A 16749-nucleotide genomic window follows, 5' to 3' on the forward strand; every position below is an offset into this window, starting at 1 on the left:
CCAGATTGGAGAGGGTGCAGGCTGGGCTGAGGGACACCCCCCCTCCCCCCAGTGAATGAATTTTGTGCACCAGGCCTCTAGTTCTTTATAAAGAAAAGCTGTTCATGTTAGTTGAATAGTAGTCTGCTCATGGGGTTCTTGATCCGTCATGTATCTGTTTAGTATAGAGCCAACATATAAACTGGGGATGGTTCTAAATAGCCACTAAGAAAATGTTATATTTGTGCCTACTGTTTTTAAAAGTTAATTATTCGGTATAAATTAGGTCTAAACCTTTATGTAGAATTTTGCAATTGTTAGGATTTTCTTATGCTTTGAGATATATAAGATATATGTTTCAGATAGTGTTTTAAGACTTTATGTAAGATTATGTTTGATATTAGCAAAAGAATTTTAGTTACCAATTTATAAGACTATGATACTGGTTCATGAACTAGATATAAAAAATAAATTAAAATCAAAATGAAATAAATATTTCTTAAATCCATTAGCAAGGAAAATACATTAATGAAGGAATAGTTTTAAGATCAAATTTAAAGTGATGAGTCAAATATACCATTACATAAAATAATCTGAGTGTATGAGTAAAATCTCCTTATAGCTAAAAATTACAAAGAAAGACTGTTTAGCCCTAGTTGGTTTGGCTCAGTGGATAGAGCAGGGGTCCTCAAACTACGGCCTGTGGGCCACATGCAAATACAAATATTGTATTTGTTCCCGTTTTGTTTTTTTACTTCAAAATAAGATATGTGCAGTGTGCATAGGAATTTGTTCATAGTTTTTTTTAAAACTATAGTCCGGCCCTCCAATGGTCTGAGGGACAGTGAACTGGCCCCCTGTTTAAAAAGTTTGAGGACCCCTGGGATAGAGCATCGGCCTGCGGACTAAAGGGTCCTGGGTTTGATTCCGGTCAAGGGCATGTACCTCAATTGCAGGCTTTCCCTGGCCCAGGCCCTGATTCGGGGCACATGCAGGAGGCAACCAATCAATATGTTTCTCTCACATCAATATTTCCCTCTGTCTTTCCCTCTCTCTAAAAATATCCTCAAGTGAGAATTTTTAAAAAAGACTATTCAAATTCAAAAGTATTTTTGAACAGCTACTATGTACAAGGGAGTCTACTTAATGGCCCTGTGAAAATATAGAGATGGAAAGAGACTTGGTATTTATTTAAAATAACCTAAAATTTTTATAGAGTGAATAAAAAATAATGAAAACTACAATAATGAGAAAATGTGATAACATATATAATAAAACTATTTCTGAATTTTAGGAGATTATCAATAATATTGGTGCTCTGATGACCTAATTGCAATAAATTCTTTAGGATAAATGTTTGCCCTGACTGGTATTCTATAAGAATAGCACTGATTGCATGCAATGCTAATAAAATTATAGTTTTATCTGTATAATGTCATAAAATAGTCATGGTGAAATTTTAATTTACATAATTTTATGTATTACCATTAAGGAGCAACAAGCATTGAAAAGTATGATCTCCGTACCAATATGTGGACTCCTGTAGCAAATATGAATGGGAGGAGACTGCAGTTCGGTGTTGCCGTGTTAGATGACAAACTGTATGTGGTTGGAGGAAGAGATGGACTGAAGACTTTGAATACTGTAGAATGCTATAACCCCAAAACAAAGACCTGGAGTGTGATGCCTCCTATGTCCACACACAGGCATGGCCTTGGTGAGTATCACTGCAGATTTGTTCCTAAGTTAGGATTAGGCCTCCACGGCATGTTTACATTCTGTACCAGGCAGAGGAAGACCAGTGTGGCAGCTGCTGAATCAGAAGAGGCACCAGGCATTTCTTCACGTGCTCTCCCTTACCTGAGGAGTAGGAGCAGAGGAAACAAGCATGTACATAAATGTCCATGTGCAACTAACACAAGTAAAACATGAATATTTTAGTGTAGCATGATGGACTGATGTATTTTGTGTTGACAATTAGTATTATCTAACCTAATTGAAATGATTATTTAAACATCTTTAGCATTATTGTGTTTTATTTATTAAGCACAAATGAGTAAAACCCAGCAAAATTTAAAGTGGCACAGAGAAGGCAATGATAGAGACTTTTTATTTTTGCATTCAATAATTCACTGTTGGTCCTCAAAATACTGCCTCTACAACTTTTTAAAATATATTTTTAGACATTTATTTATTTGTTTTTGTTAATCCTCATCTGAGTATATTTTTCCATTGAGTTTTAGGCAGAGTGGAAGAGAGAGGGAAAACCAAAGAGAAAAACATCGATTGGTTGCCTCCTGCCCGCGCCCTCACCAGGGCCCGGGCCGGGGCGGAGCCTGCAACCAAGGTACGTGCCCTTGACCAGAATCAAACCCAGGACCCTTTGGTCCACAGGCTGACACTCTATCCACTGAGCCAGGGGCACTCTAAAACTTTTAAGACCAGAGCTATAGTGCTATTTCTCCCCCTCACTCACCCCCTGTCTACCAAGAAGAGCTGTGAGTAAACCAGATGTCTTTATCATAAATTTTTGCTTAGTTAAATTTGCATGTTTAAGATTCATTGTATTTATATTTCAATTAAAACGTGATTTTTAAGTCATTCTTGTCTTGTAGGTGTGGCTGTATTGGAAGGTCCCATGTATGCAGTTGGAGGGCATGACGGCTGGAGCTATCTGAACACAGTGGAAAGATGGGACCCTCAGGCGCGCCAGTGGAATTTTGTTGCCACTATGTCCACTCCCAGGAGCACAGTAGGTGTGGCAGTACTAAGTGGCAAGTAAGAAAATATTTAAAGTTCTCTTCAAAACAATAAAATAAATTTATTAAGTTAGTAGAGGCCCAGTGCATGAAATTCTGCACTTGGGGTGCGGGGGGGTCCCTCAGCCTGGCCTGCACCTTCTGGCAGTCCAGAAGCCCTCGGGGGATGTTCTACTGTCATAGAGGCGGGAGAGGCTCCCGCCACTGCCGCTGCGCTCACCAGCTGGGTGCCCGGCTTCTGGCTGAGGGGCGCTCCCCTTGTGGGAGCGCACTGACCACCAGGGGGCAGCTCCTGCATTGAGCGTCTGCCCCCTGGTGGTCAGTGTGCATCATAGTGACCGGTCATTCTGCTGTTTGGTTGATTTGCATATTAGCCTTTTATTATATAGGATATCATGTCCAACTTAAAAATATACATAAATAAATCACAAAAGGGAAATACTTTGAGTGATATAAACAAATTGTTTAAATGGTTTCTTTTATAAGAGTTCTGATATAAATATCTCAACAGCAAGTTGAAGTGTGCAGCCTTAGTGAAGAAAGTCCTGCTACTATTTAGATGCAGTGGTGCTTCACTCACCCCAAGAAGAGTGTGTGCTCACTCATCAACCAGTGTTTTTCTAAGCTTGCTTTAACAAAGTTGCAATGTCTTAACTATTTTTTAATATATTTTTTACTAATTTTAGAGAGAAAAGGAGAGGGAGGGAAAAAGATAAACATCAATGATGAGAGAGAATCATTGATTGGCTGCTTCCTGCACGTCCCCTACTGGGGATCGAGTCCACAACCTGGGCGTACGCCCTGATGGGGAATCGAATTGTGATCTCATGGTTCATAGGTCTACACTCAACTACTGAGCCACTCTGTCTGGGCTGTTTTAACTACTTTGTTGGTGTCCATTTTCAGTATATATTCAGAATCTGGAAAAATAGAAACTATGTTTTTAGTTTTCAAAAAAAGTATGCAGTTGATTGAAAAAAATTAATTATGTATCTTTACCACTCCATTGTGATTTAGAACAAATCACACAAGTCAGAAAAAGTTAAGAACTATATGATTTCACTCATATCTATAATAACAAAAGCATAATATGCTAATTAGACCAGACATCCTCCAGGACAACCTTCTGGATGAAGCCGAGACTGTGAGGGAAGCCCGGGTCCTGGGTGCCTGCCAGCAACCAGAGGGAAGACGGTGCCAGCAGCCGGTGGAAGGAAGGCCTACTCTTGCACGAATTTCATGCATCAGGCCTCTAGGATATAGAACTGAAACTCATGAACACAAACAGCAGTGTGGTGGTTGCCAGAGGGAAGGGGGTGGGTGGAGAAGGGGGTCCTAATATAAGGTGACAGGAGAAGATTTGACATTGGTTGGTGGGCACACAGTACAATATACAGATCTTGTAGCATAGAAACCCACCCCTGAATCCTATATGTTCATGTTGACCAATGTCACCCCAATAAATTTAATAAAAAATTGGCTGGCTGGAGGGATCAATGAGGGGAAAACAGGGACATATGTAATATTTTCAATAAATACTTTTTTAAACATAAAATAAAAATAATTTTAAAACGAACAAATCATTTCTCCATACGTCAATTTTTTTTTTTTTTGAGACGGGGTCTCGCTATGTTGCCCAGGCTGGAGTGCAGTGGCTATTCACAGGCGCGATCCCACTACTGATCAGCACGGGAGCTTTGACCTGCTCCGTCTCCGACCTGGGCCGGTTCACCCCTCCTTAGGCAACCTGGTGGCCCCCCGCTCCCGGGAGGTCACCATCAATAAATTTAATAAAAAATTGGCTGGCTGGAGGGATCAATGAGGGGAAAACAGGGACATATGTAATACTTTCAATAAATATTTTTTAAACATAAAATAAAAATAATTTTAAAACAAAAGAACAAATCATTTCTCCATACCTCAATTTTTTAATCTATAAAATGAAAGGCCTGGATAAACTACTGTTTTGTTATTTTAATTTATTTTGCAATGCTTCCTAATGCAAAATATAGTTGTTTCTTTAGGGAAGAACTGTTTCAATGTCTTATGAGTTTCATTCTGTATCTTAAAAATTTCAAAATGTTAAAATTTTCCATTCTACCATGTTTGACAGAAAGAAGCTTTATTTAGACTTTCAGTTGGTCGGCTACTTTTAAGCCACTGGCTGACAAATATGTTTGACAGTAGAATCTCTCTTTCAAATGAAATCTTACTAGAACCTCATTACTTAAGACAAATGGAGGTTCAAATTTACTCTAAGCTTATTTAAATGTACTATAAGCTCGAGTTTATAATATTTATTATAAATTTTAGTGTAGAAGACTAAGTCTATTTTAAAGAACACCCAGATTATTTGTCTTGTTTTGGTAGTCCAATATGAAGAAAATCCTGATTCAAATATAAGCTGAAAATAGTAACAGTTATTTTGACTACTAGAGCAATTTAATTGGAATCTCAGGAAACTTCAGTTAGATTTTTTCTAAGTTTAATCTCAAACGTATCTACCAACCATTGACATTCTTTTTTAAAATTATTAATTTTTATTTGAAAAAGAGAGGGGGGAGAGAGAGAGAGTTGCTTCTTGTATAGGCCCTACTCATCCAGGGTCAACCATCAGCATTCTTGATCATAATTTTTAAAGTTAGGAAAAGACCTAATTTTAAAAGTCAGGCAGAGCCTAAATCTTACATTTTAAAATATTTAGTATAAGATTGTCACAATTTGACATACTAATTATTTTTTTATTGTAATAGGTACTGTCATGTGAAAGAAAGATGAGTTCTGAGATGATATTTTTAAAAATTAAAACTATTTTTTAAAACTTAAATTTCAAATGAACCATTTTGGGGGACACCCTCAAGTCTTCCACAGAATCCTATTCTTAGAATACAGTTTGAAGACCATTGCTTGAGATAATGATTCTTCACAAAGCATTGCCAATACAGTTTAGCCCTTAATATTAGCATAGTATAAATGTTGTTTGTACACTTAATGTTTCCTAAAAACATCGTTTTCTAAAAGAATGCAAATAGAGACAGAATGCATTTCCCCCCTCAAATATGTATACCATACTTACCATATGTAAAATACTGTTCAAAGTACTTTAAATATGATCATTAAAAGTCCTCTGAGGCAGGGCTTCTAAATTTTACGGATGATGACATTTAGGCAAGTGGAAGTTAAATAACTTGTCCAGAATCTCAACTGGCAAGTGATAAGTGGCAGAACCAGGATTCAAACCCAGAGAGTCTGGCTTCAGAGTTCACAGTGAAGATTCATGAATTCATTGTAAAGAGGGTAAGGTGCCTTGAAGACTCTTGTACAGTGTGTGTGTGTGTGTGTGTGTGTGTGTGTGTGTTTACATGTGTATACATGTATTTTTAATTGTTGATATTTTCTACTTAGTGATGTCTTCTAATATTCTGTGATAAATATTTAGATAATTATTCTATCAACTATGGATTAAAGATTAGAATAGTTTAATATTAAGAACAGTGACACAAAAAAGTAGTACTTAACAGATAACAAATTTTAACAGATTAAAGTTTCAAATAAATTGAAATTTCCGTATTATAATATAGCTTAAGCTTACAACTTGTAACAATTACTACAACCTTATGTTGCTGTTTAAAATATGATCATCTTATTTAAAAACTAGATTGAGTGGCATAGTGTACTTTAAATTATGAATGAAAATTATGAAATCTGTCTTTAAAATATGTGTATTATCCAAATGTAAATACTTAGAATTTTAATTGGCAGAAACTTGGTACAGTTCAAATATTATTTCTTTAAAATAAAAAGATAGTTAAATGTTAACTAAGGCCTCTATAAGTTAAAAATACGTGACCTTTAATAGTAGCAATGAACTGAATTTATTACTCTTCTTTTGTTTTTAATCCTCACCCAAGGATATGTTTTTATTGATTTGAGAGAGAAAAGAAGGTGGGGGAAAGAGACAGAGAAACATAGATGTGAGAGAAAAACATGGATTGGTTGCCTCCCATATATGCCCCGACTAGTGATCAAACCTGCAACCTTTTGGTGCATGGGATGATGCTCCAACCAACTGAGCCACCTGGTCAGGGCATGAATGTATTACTCTTTCTATAAAACACTAATAGAAAAATATCTAAGAAGAACTACAAGTAAATAATAAGTACAAGAAGAGTTTGTGCCTAATAAAAATATTAAAATGTTCAAATATTTAAAACATTTGATACATATTTAGAGTAAAAGACTTTCAAATTAGTACTGTATCTTAATCGAAAATGAATTACAATTGACCAAGGCAGCATTTATATACCATATTTTCTATATTCTAAGACACATTTTAACGTCTCTAAAAATGCAGTGCATCTTACAGCCAAGGGTGTGTCAAACAGATGGCAGCTGTGAAACAGTTGTCATTGCTTTCGTGTGAGTTTGGTGTTCTTTTATATGTATACTTAGTGATATCTGATATATCCAGATATATACATATGTCATTTAATTGGTGACATATCATTTTTCTAATGGAACATAAATTGACAGTGTGTCTTATATTCAATGGCACATTAAGTTAATAGAAATACCATAAGAATAACCTCTTTGACTTAAGTGTAGCACTGTTTCTTACTTACCATTCTGTTCTTTTTACAGACTTTATGCAGTTGGTGGTCGGGATGGAAGTTCTTGTCTCAAGTCAGTAGAATGTTTTGATCCTCATACGAATAAGTGGACACTCTGTGCACAAATGTCTAAAAGGAGAGGGGGAGTAGGTGTAACCACCTGGAATGGGTTGCTGTATGCTATCGGAGGGCACGATGCTCCCGCGTCCAACTTGACCTCCAGACTCTCAGACTGTGTGGAGAGGTAATTTCTTGTGCAGGAAAACTAGGGATAAAAAAGAACGCTTTATGCCTCAGACACTTTCAGAAAAATTAGTAATTCTTTATTGAGCATCCACCACATGCAATTTTCCTTTGGAGCTTTGTAAATATTGGGTTTTCTGCTCTGCCATCTCTCAGTCTGTATCCTAACAGCCTCCTCAGATTCTTCTCTTGTCTTATAACTGCCTGCTTCAACTTTACCTTAGAATTGATTATATAATTTATTAATTGAATCATAGGAAAAATGTTTGTTGTATACCATTTTGTACTAGACACTGTAACTAATAAAAAAGAAAGGGAGCTCAGTGATTTTCAGAGATAATTAGTTAGGGACTTGAGCAGTAGTTCCCAACATGAGGCACATGCCCCACAGGGGAGCAATTTGATTTTTAAGGGAGTGAATTCAAGAATAAATTATTAACTGAATTTTTTGCATTTCTTATGGTTCTAGGGGCCTTATATACAGTATATAAATATATATTATATATTTATGCATTTCAGTTCTCTGTTATATGTTTTGAAACTTTGCTATTTTTCATATCACTTCATATTATTATTATTTTTTAATATATTTTATCCTGCACATCTCCTACTGGGGATGTGCCCGCAACCAAGGTACATGCCCTTGACCGGAATCAAACCTGGGACCCTTCAGTCCGCAGGCCGATACTCTATCCACTGAGCCAAACCGGTTAGGGCCATATTATTATTTTTTAACAACTTCTTAATGATTTCTTCCTCAGTACTTCAACTGTCCTTTTGTTCTTTTATTTTTCTCTTACATTGATGCCATGTTCTTTGGAAGCTTGTTTAGACCAAGTTAATGGCCTTTTAGGCTTCCTCCACATGAATGGGAGTTCACTTTTTGAATAATAAGAATTATATGTCACGGGGGGGTGGGGCATCAGGATTTTAGAGATGCTTAGGTGGGGCATGGCCAAAAAAAGGTTGGGAATCACTGGGCTAGAGGCTAATTAAGAAGTGAAAAGAAATGGGGTATTTCTAACACATTTTGATATAAAATAAAATACTGTAAAATAATGAACGACTCATGAGGCTTAGAAGCTTTAACAAGTCATCCACACTGGCCTCATGAAACTCAAGTGTGGGGCCAGGTAAAGAGCCTACCATGAGCCCTAACCGGTTTGGCTCAGTGGATAGAGTGTCGACCTGTGGACTGAAAGGTCCCAGGTTCAATTCCGGTCAAGGGCATGTACCTTGGTTGTGGGCACATCCCCAGTAGGAGGTGTGCAGGAGGCAGCTAAGAAAGCAGGAATGTTACGCCTGCATTTCACCTGTATTGGGGAGAGACTAATTTAGACTACCCGTGGTGCATGTTATAATCCAGGAGAGGAATGTGGAAGTTTTTATACACTTTGCCCCATAAATTACCACAGGCTCAATGTTGTACTGCACCCAGTGAAAAGTTGTTCATTGAGATAAGGGGTATTAGAGCAATATAAGTCATCTTAGCATGTATCTGCTCTTAGATAGACAGCTTTAGGCAATTCTAGTAAACATACTTCATGAAAGGAAGAAGAAGGCCCAAAAATGGACAGCTACAATGATTGAGGCTGTGAGTCATCACATATAGATCTTCACATACTGATTTCCTCAGTAGGCAATTTTCAGTAGGCAATCTAAAAACCTTAAAGCAGTTTTCAGTATTGAACTTAGCTCTTTGGAAAAGTTTAAGTGGAATGCATCTGCTAAATGAATCTGTAATATTGTAAGTTAAAAGTTTTTAGGAAAATATTGATATTCTATTGACATTCTCTAAACTATGTACAAATGCATTTTATATAGCAGATAATAAGACAAAAGATAGGCTTAAAGAACAAAACTATTTTTACATGAAATATTGTGAGAACAATGTCAGCTCCAGTTCTAAAATTTTCTTTCAGATATGACCCCAAAACAGATATGTGGACTGCGGTGGCATCTATGAGCATCAGCAGAGATGCAGTGGGGGTCTGTTTACTTGGAGATAAATTATATGCTGTTGGAGGGTATGATGGGCAAACTTATCTTAATACAGTGGAGGCTTATGATCCCCAAACAAATGAGTGGACTCAGGTATGTCATTTCATTTTTCATTATTCCACTTACTCTGTTGTTTTTTTATTTAATTATAGTTGGAATAGAGTCTTATATTGGTTCTATTAGTTTCAGGTGTACAGTATAGTGATTTGACCTTACAATGTGGTCACCCCACTAATTCTAGTAATCATCTGTCACACCATGTAAATTTATCACAATATTATTGATTGTATTCCCTTTTCTTTTTCATCCATCGCCTCACCCCATCCCTTCTGGTAACCAGTCATTCTTTTGCTCTCTGTTTATATGAGTCTGTTTTTGTTTTGTTTGTTTGTTTGTTTGTTTTGTTTTTAGATTCCACATATAAGTGAAATCATACTGTATCTGGCTTTCTCTGCCTGATTTATTTCACTCAGTATAATATCCTCTAGATCAGTGGTCGCCAACCTTTCGGACCTCACAGACCACCAGTGATCCGCGGACCACCGGTTGGCGACTGCTGCTCTAAATCCACCTATATTGTCACAAATGGCAAGATTTCATTCTTTTTTATTGCTGTGTAATATTCCAAAGTGTACATATATCCCACATCTTCCTTATCCATTCATCTATCAATAGACACTTAGGTTGCCTTCATATCTTGGTTGTTGTAAATAATGCTGTGACGAACATAGGGCTACATCTAACTTTTCAAATTACTGTTCTCGGTTTTTCTTTATAATTACCCAGAAGTGGAATTGCTGGGTCATATATATCTATTTTTAGTTTTGATATGATATAAATAGATATGATATATCTATGTTTAGTTTTTTGAGGAATCTTCATACTGTTTCCATATGGCCTACATCAGTTTGCAGTCTCACCAACAGTACACAATAATATATTTGATAGAGTTGATATCCAAAATATATAAGAAACTCATAAAACTCAATAACAAAAAAATAAACAATCCATTGAAAAATGGACTGAGGACATGAAAAGACACTTCTCCAAAGAAGATATACAGATGGCCAACAGACATGAAAAAATGCTCAACATCACTAATCATCAGGAAAATGCAAAACAAAATCACAATGAGAACCACCTTACGCTAGTCAGAATGGCTATTATCAGAAAGTCAGCAAATAACATGTTGGTGAGGATGTGGAGAAAAGGAAACCCTTGTGCACTTACTCTGTTTTTGTTAAAACAATTATTTTAGTAAAACAGACCCTCTCAATTTTTTGGAGGCTTATGATCCCCAGACAAAAGAGTATCAAAATATACAGCCTGAACATGATAAAGTCATCACTTAATTAAATATAAAAAACAAGAGGGACTCATTAATTTTATAACATAATTAAAATACAAAATTACCTTTAAAGTATAAGTTAATACTACTCAGACAAATTATTGTTAGTTGGTAGGCCACCATTTGCCTGCTGGGAATTGGTGAGATGTTCTAGCATTGCTAGAGCTGACAGTACCACAATCAGGCTATGAGAAAGAGAAGGGGAGGGGAGATTGTGGAAAACAAAGAGGGTAGTCAGAAAAATCGGAGCCGCTACCCATACATGACCAATAATTTTTAAATACTCAAGCCACTGACATTTGGGAGCAGATCAAATGGCTGGTCATAACCTAATTAGTTAAGATGGTAATCCTAAATTACATTATCAAGTAAGACACTTGACCTGGCAAATTATAGCAAGAGTTCCAAATGTGTCTGTTTCTGGGAGAGCCTCACACTTCCAGGAATGGTCTTTTGAGATCTTTCTTTTCCGTCACCAAGAACAGAAACAGGAATTTTGTGCCCCAACTCAGTATCTGGTACATAAGAGACATTCATATGTTTAATTGAGCCAAAGCTTTTTTACAAGAAGCAATGATAAGTACTGTTAAGAAAACAAAACTTATGAGAATCGGACTGTCATAGAACTTAACTACTTAGGTAGATAAAGTCTGCATGTGTAAGGAGCACCCACCATGTAGAGTGGTGATATGAAGAGTCCCATGGCATAGGCAGTGAGTGGTTATAGAAAACCAAAGAGAACAAAGAAAATGGTTGTTGAGAGGGCTTCAGTGAGAAAGAAGTTGGATTTAAGCTAAACCTAAATGGATCCAACTCAGAAAGTAGAAAGGGGAAATTGTGTGAGAAAACATGAAAGAAATGTCACCAAACAGAAATATGTAGGCTCTATTCAGGAAGTGTAGTTGGTTGAGAAGAATAGGAGTTCTTATTGGAGAGGAAGGTTGGGGTCAGGATGGAAATCCATGGAGGTCAAGCTAAAGAGTTTGGGCATGAGAAGTTGGTGGAGACTTTTAACCAAGAGAGTGATACAATAACAAAAAGTTCACCTGGCAGTAGATGGGGACAGGATAAGGTGGGTTAGGGCAGAAGTGAAGGCTTGAGTTAGAGCTACAGGATTTCATTGGAAATTATGTGATTACCTCCCCTCAACCTTCCACCTTGGCAGAAGTAGTGTGAATGATAACCATGAAACCCAAAACGGGATAGAAGAATCTTTCTCTGAAACATATTTGATTTAAACCCTTGGGCCAGTTATAAGAAAATCTATTGGCCAGTATTTGAGGCTTGTTATTGCAGATAATTAATGCTTTATGCTGAATAATTCTGTATCAAAATTAATAATCTATGACCACATAGCTATTTTATATGCATGCCACCTCTATCACTATTTCACAGCACCTAAGTGTGAGCTTATAACCATAGTATCTGAAAAATAAATGTTTCATTCAGTGTTCCAACAAATGGACGAGAGGACATTTGTACAGGGAATGAAATGAGGTTACAAAATCTTAAGCCATCACCCACCCTACTACCAGCCTTGACCCAAAGCAGGAGGTGCCTGCATTGTATTTAATAAATTCTCTAAGCTAAACTTGCTGGCTGGTTGTCATGACAACATGTACTATTCACAGTGTAGAGATTTAGTGTCTTGGTTGTTTTGAGAAAAACTGCTAATTACAAACAGATGCTTTGATTTTAATGCCTTAGAAGTCACTCCTAGAATACTGTAAGTAGATATGGTTTTAAAATAGATTATTTGTTCAAGGAGATAGAACAGTGATCAAAACAACTGATTCAGATGGAGAATAACTGAGAATTTTCTTACAATTGAAGTCTGTGTGTTCTTAAAATCCACTAATTGATACAAACACTTTATATTAGTTCTTTATATTAGTCACTCTTTCCCAAATGCTAACATTTTATTTTTCTTAGGTCAAATGCATAGATTCTTACTATTCTCAAAGTAGTTCTTTGAAAACTATTCTTTCCACATTTTTGTTTCCACTAGTAATTTTCTAGTGTTTAGGATACATTTTAAAAAAAAGAAGAAGAAAAAAAAAAGACAGTCTGGCTGGTGTGGTTTGTTGATTGAGCATCAACCCATGCACTAAGAGGTTGCCAGTTCGATTCCTGGTCAGGGTACATGCCCAAGTTGTGGGCTTGATCTCCTGTGATAGGTATGCCGGAGGCAGCCAATCAATGTTTCTCTCTCATTGATGTTTCTATCTGTCCCTTTTCCTTCCTCTCTCTCTCTCTCAAATCAATAAAAACAAAAAATAAATTAAAAAATGAAAACATTTTTTTAAAAGGACAATAAGTGAAAAATTTAAGAGCTGTTCCTTATCTATAAGCAGTTTATATTCCTAGCACTCACACTTCTATCTCACTGTCATAGAGTTCATTCATCGGGTTTGTTTCCAATACTTGGGAGTTGAATAAGATATTTATTATTTATTTACTCTGCTAAAAATCAGTGGCATGGGTTTAGCCTTTTTCAGCCATGCATAGAGAAAGCAGTCATTATTTGGGAAGTTACTGTTTTTTTTCCGGAGTAAGCAGATCCCAGGCATGCAGTGTATTTTGTGTATTCTCTGAGATAATCCTCCTACAAGGCCCCTCTAGATAATACTTGATATTTTCTCCATATTGGTCATAAAGTTGCTTTTAAGTATTCAGCATTTTCTCACAATATTAGCATTTCCTCACACCCATATTATACACCATTTTACCCAAAACATCGTACTTCATGTAGAACAATTCCTCAGTTATAAAAACACCTTTTCACTATACTGAATTATTATGTTGTACACCTGCAACTAATATAATGTTATATGTCAATTATAACTCAATTAATAAAAGAAAAAATCACCTTTAAAGAGAAGTGAATAATACATAATCATGTGATGTACCCAAGTGATGTGGGATGTCTACGAAAGTTTCACATCAGGAGGAGGTTTTGGGGGGAGGAACCAGGCCAGCAGTAGGCCTGGGGCAGCAGCCTGTTGCCAAGGAGTATGGACTGTTTCAGTGTTTCACCAACTAGTCTAGTATTATCGACATTTTTACCTACAAAGCCAAACCATATATATGTCTTTTTGTTTCTTTTCAGGTTGCTCCATTGTGCCTAGGAAGAGCTGGGGCTTGCGTTGTGACTGTAAAATTATAATTTAGTGTTTTGGTTTCTAAATGAAAATATCCTCTTTTATGAATTTGGCACATTTATCCTACTATCAATGGATACATTTTTAGGAAATTTGCAATGCCACATTCCTGGGCACAAAGTGCCTGATCTCAAAGTGAAGATATTTTTAAAAAGGGAGGATAAACCAGAATCATATACTTTCATTTCTTAGTAAATCAAAAGTATAGCTGGTAGGTTATGAACATATGTCCCTCATATAAAATACAAGAACAAATACACTGCTCCTAAACACAGCCCAGTGTTAATTGGAAATTTCATTTCTTAATAATCAAACACATTATCCAGATTTCTTTTATTGCAGTGCAAATAGACCAGATAAAACTTGTAACCTTTTTCTTTGTAACTTTATCATACATGAGTTGCAGTATTTTTTATTCATTTCCTTGTTTAGCCATAACCACTCTTTTAATGATATACTAAAGAGTATGCTATTTAGTTTAGTGGGGTTTTTTTTTTCCAGAAATAGCTGTAATATATGTGCTTTGGTTGTGGATTTTTTCTAAAATAAAGAAAAACATTAAAAAGTTAAAGTAATAATGACCAAATAAAAACTTGATATGATCGTTGGAATATATTTAAATATCCATCCTATTATATTTAGATTCACCAAGAAGTACATGTTATGGTATTCTCAGATTGGAATTGAAACATGGTGTTCTGCATTAAACTTAAGATATGCAAATTTATGTAGAGAAAAGAAATGTTATATACCCTATAATGTTCTTTCACCTAACAAGTATTTAATTATATGAATTTTTCTTTTATAAAAGATGTTTTTATCCCTTTGTGCTTCTTTGTAATCAGTTTGGGGGAAAGGGGATATTGAATGTTTGAAAAATAAGTTTAAAATGTTTATTACCCAAAGTTTTGTACATTTGTAAACTCTAATTACATATGTGGATGTTAATGCTCTCAGTGAATTGCTTATTGTTTGCAAAAATGCACTGGGCAGTAACATTTTTTGATAAATCCTTTAAGGTATAAGTCATTAATTTATATCCTAATATAAATGAATATGATCTAAATACCCATATTTTAAAATACAGTGTTGTGGTTAATGTGTTTTTGCATTTTATATCAGGGTAACCTTTATTTTAGTTGCTTTCTTTAAAAATTAAAACAAACTTTTTTTAGCTAATTTGAATGCTCATGCAATGTTTCCACATTGTTTCTAGAAATCAAGGAACTGAGTACTTCTGTTTCCCCAAACAAAACCTGTAGTTATTTCACTTTTGTGACTGTTAAGAAAATAATAGTGATGGTGACAAATACATTAATATTTCATAAATTTATTATATTATGAATATGAATTCAATTATTTTCCTGATGAGGATCAGCTATGGAGTATATTTATATATTTAGAGGAAGGGAGGGAAGAGGAAAAGGTATAAGAAACAAAACAAAATTTTCAAAAGCAGAAACATATCATTACATTATCCCTTCTTGTGGAGGCTTAGACCTGTGATTTGAAAGGAAGCACGTGTACATGTACTTGTGATCATTCCTTAGAACACTGTCATCCACTCTCTGGTTCCCTGTGCCCACAGTGGAGCCAGACTCCTTAAAGTAAAGGAACTGATTTCCCTCTCTGAGGACCTTCCTTTCTTTTACGGATTCATTAGAACAGTTCCTTTGATTTTCTGTCCCACTAGAGGGCCTCTCTGATGCAGTTTTATAGTCAATAGGACCTGCTCTCCTGGATACTAACAAAGAGAACCATTTATTTTCTAATGACAGAACATTTGCCAAACACTTCTTCTTCCAGTCTAGGGTCTTATAAATCTAGAGGAAAATATGGCTCTTCCTTGTATCCATCATCCAACATTGCTGCCTTGACTTTACTATTAGTCTCTCCATTGAGATGTCTAGTTGCTCTTTATTTTAACCCCAATTAATGACCACCATATGAAAAACAATATTTGCTAATAATTATTGAATGCTCATTATGGACTGGGGACCTAGTTTTTGCATGCTTGAATGCACTGAATCCTCACAGCAACCTTGTGAAGTACATTCTATTATTTTTTTTACGGAAAAGGAAACAGACTTGGAGAGGTTAACCCCAAGATTATGTATAGCAAGTAAGTGGTAGAGCAGGGTTTCAGTGCAGGCAGTCTGGCTCAGGATCCACACTCTTATCATTCCTGCTTCTAGGTAGAAAAAGACAGGCTTCATTTCATGTGGGGAAGCATTCATTTTAGTCAGAAGAATGAAGTTTATGCTTTTTAGAAATAAAGTTTATACCAGTAACACTCCTATCAGAAAATTTTGGTTCCTGAGTATTGGGGAGAGATTTTGCTTAAATATCTTATGGAATTTTGTATACATTTTGCTTTAGAAAAGTAAATGCAAGAAAGCATGACATTTCAAGTTTTATAAATATTAGATAAATTGCATTGTATTTTGGATAACTGAACCATAAATAAATTTATTCATAAAAAATAAGCTTTATTGCCAACAAATTATCAGGGGTGGGCAAACTTTTTGACTCGAGGGCCACAATGGGTTCTTAAACTGGACCGGAGGGCCGGAACAAAAGCATGGATGGAGTGTTTGTGTGAACTAATATAAATTCAAAGTAAACATCATTACATAAAAGGGTACGGT

General features: G+C 35.8%; 1 protein-coding gene across 1 annotated transcript in view; it reads left to right on the forward strand.

Moving 5' to 3' along the window:
- KLHL5 (kelch-like family member 5) overlaps window positions 1–14261 on the forward strand; it is a 55284-nt gene extending 41023 nt beyond the window's left edge. The window contains exons 7-11 of the mRNA XM_005877440.2: window positions 1472–1696; window positions 2595–2757; window positions 7380–7592; window positions 9514–9685; window positions 14050–14261. Of these exons, the coding sequence (XP_005877502.1) occupies window positions 1472–1696; window positions 2595–2757; window positions 7380–7592; window positions 9514–9685; window positions 14050–14106 (830 nt within the window). The 3' untranslated portion in view covers window positions 14107–14261. The remainder of the gene's footprint in view (window positions 1–1471; window positions 1697–2594; window positions 2758–7379; window positions 7593–9513; window positions 9686–14049) is intronic.
- The last annotated feature ends 2488 nt before the right edge of the window (window positions 14262–16749 follow it).

Source organism: Myotis brandtii, unplaced genomic scaffold, assembly GCF_000412655.1.
Source record: "Myotis brandtii unplaced genomic scaffold, ASM41265v1 scaffold520, whole genome shotgun sequence".
Lineage (NCBI taxonomy): Eukaryota > Metazoa > Chordata > Mammalia > Chiroptera > Vespertilionidae > Myotis > Myotis brandtii.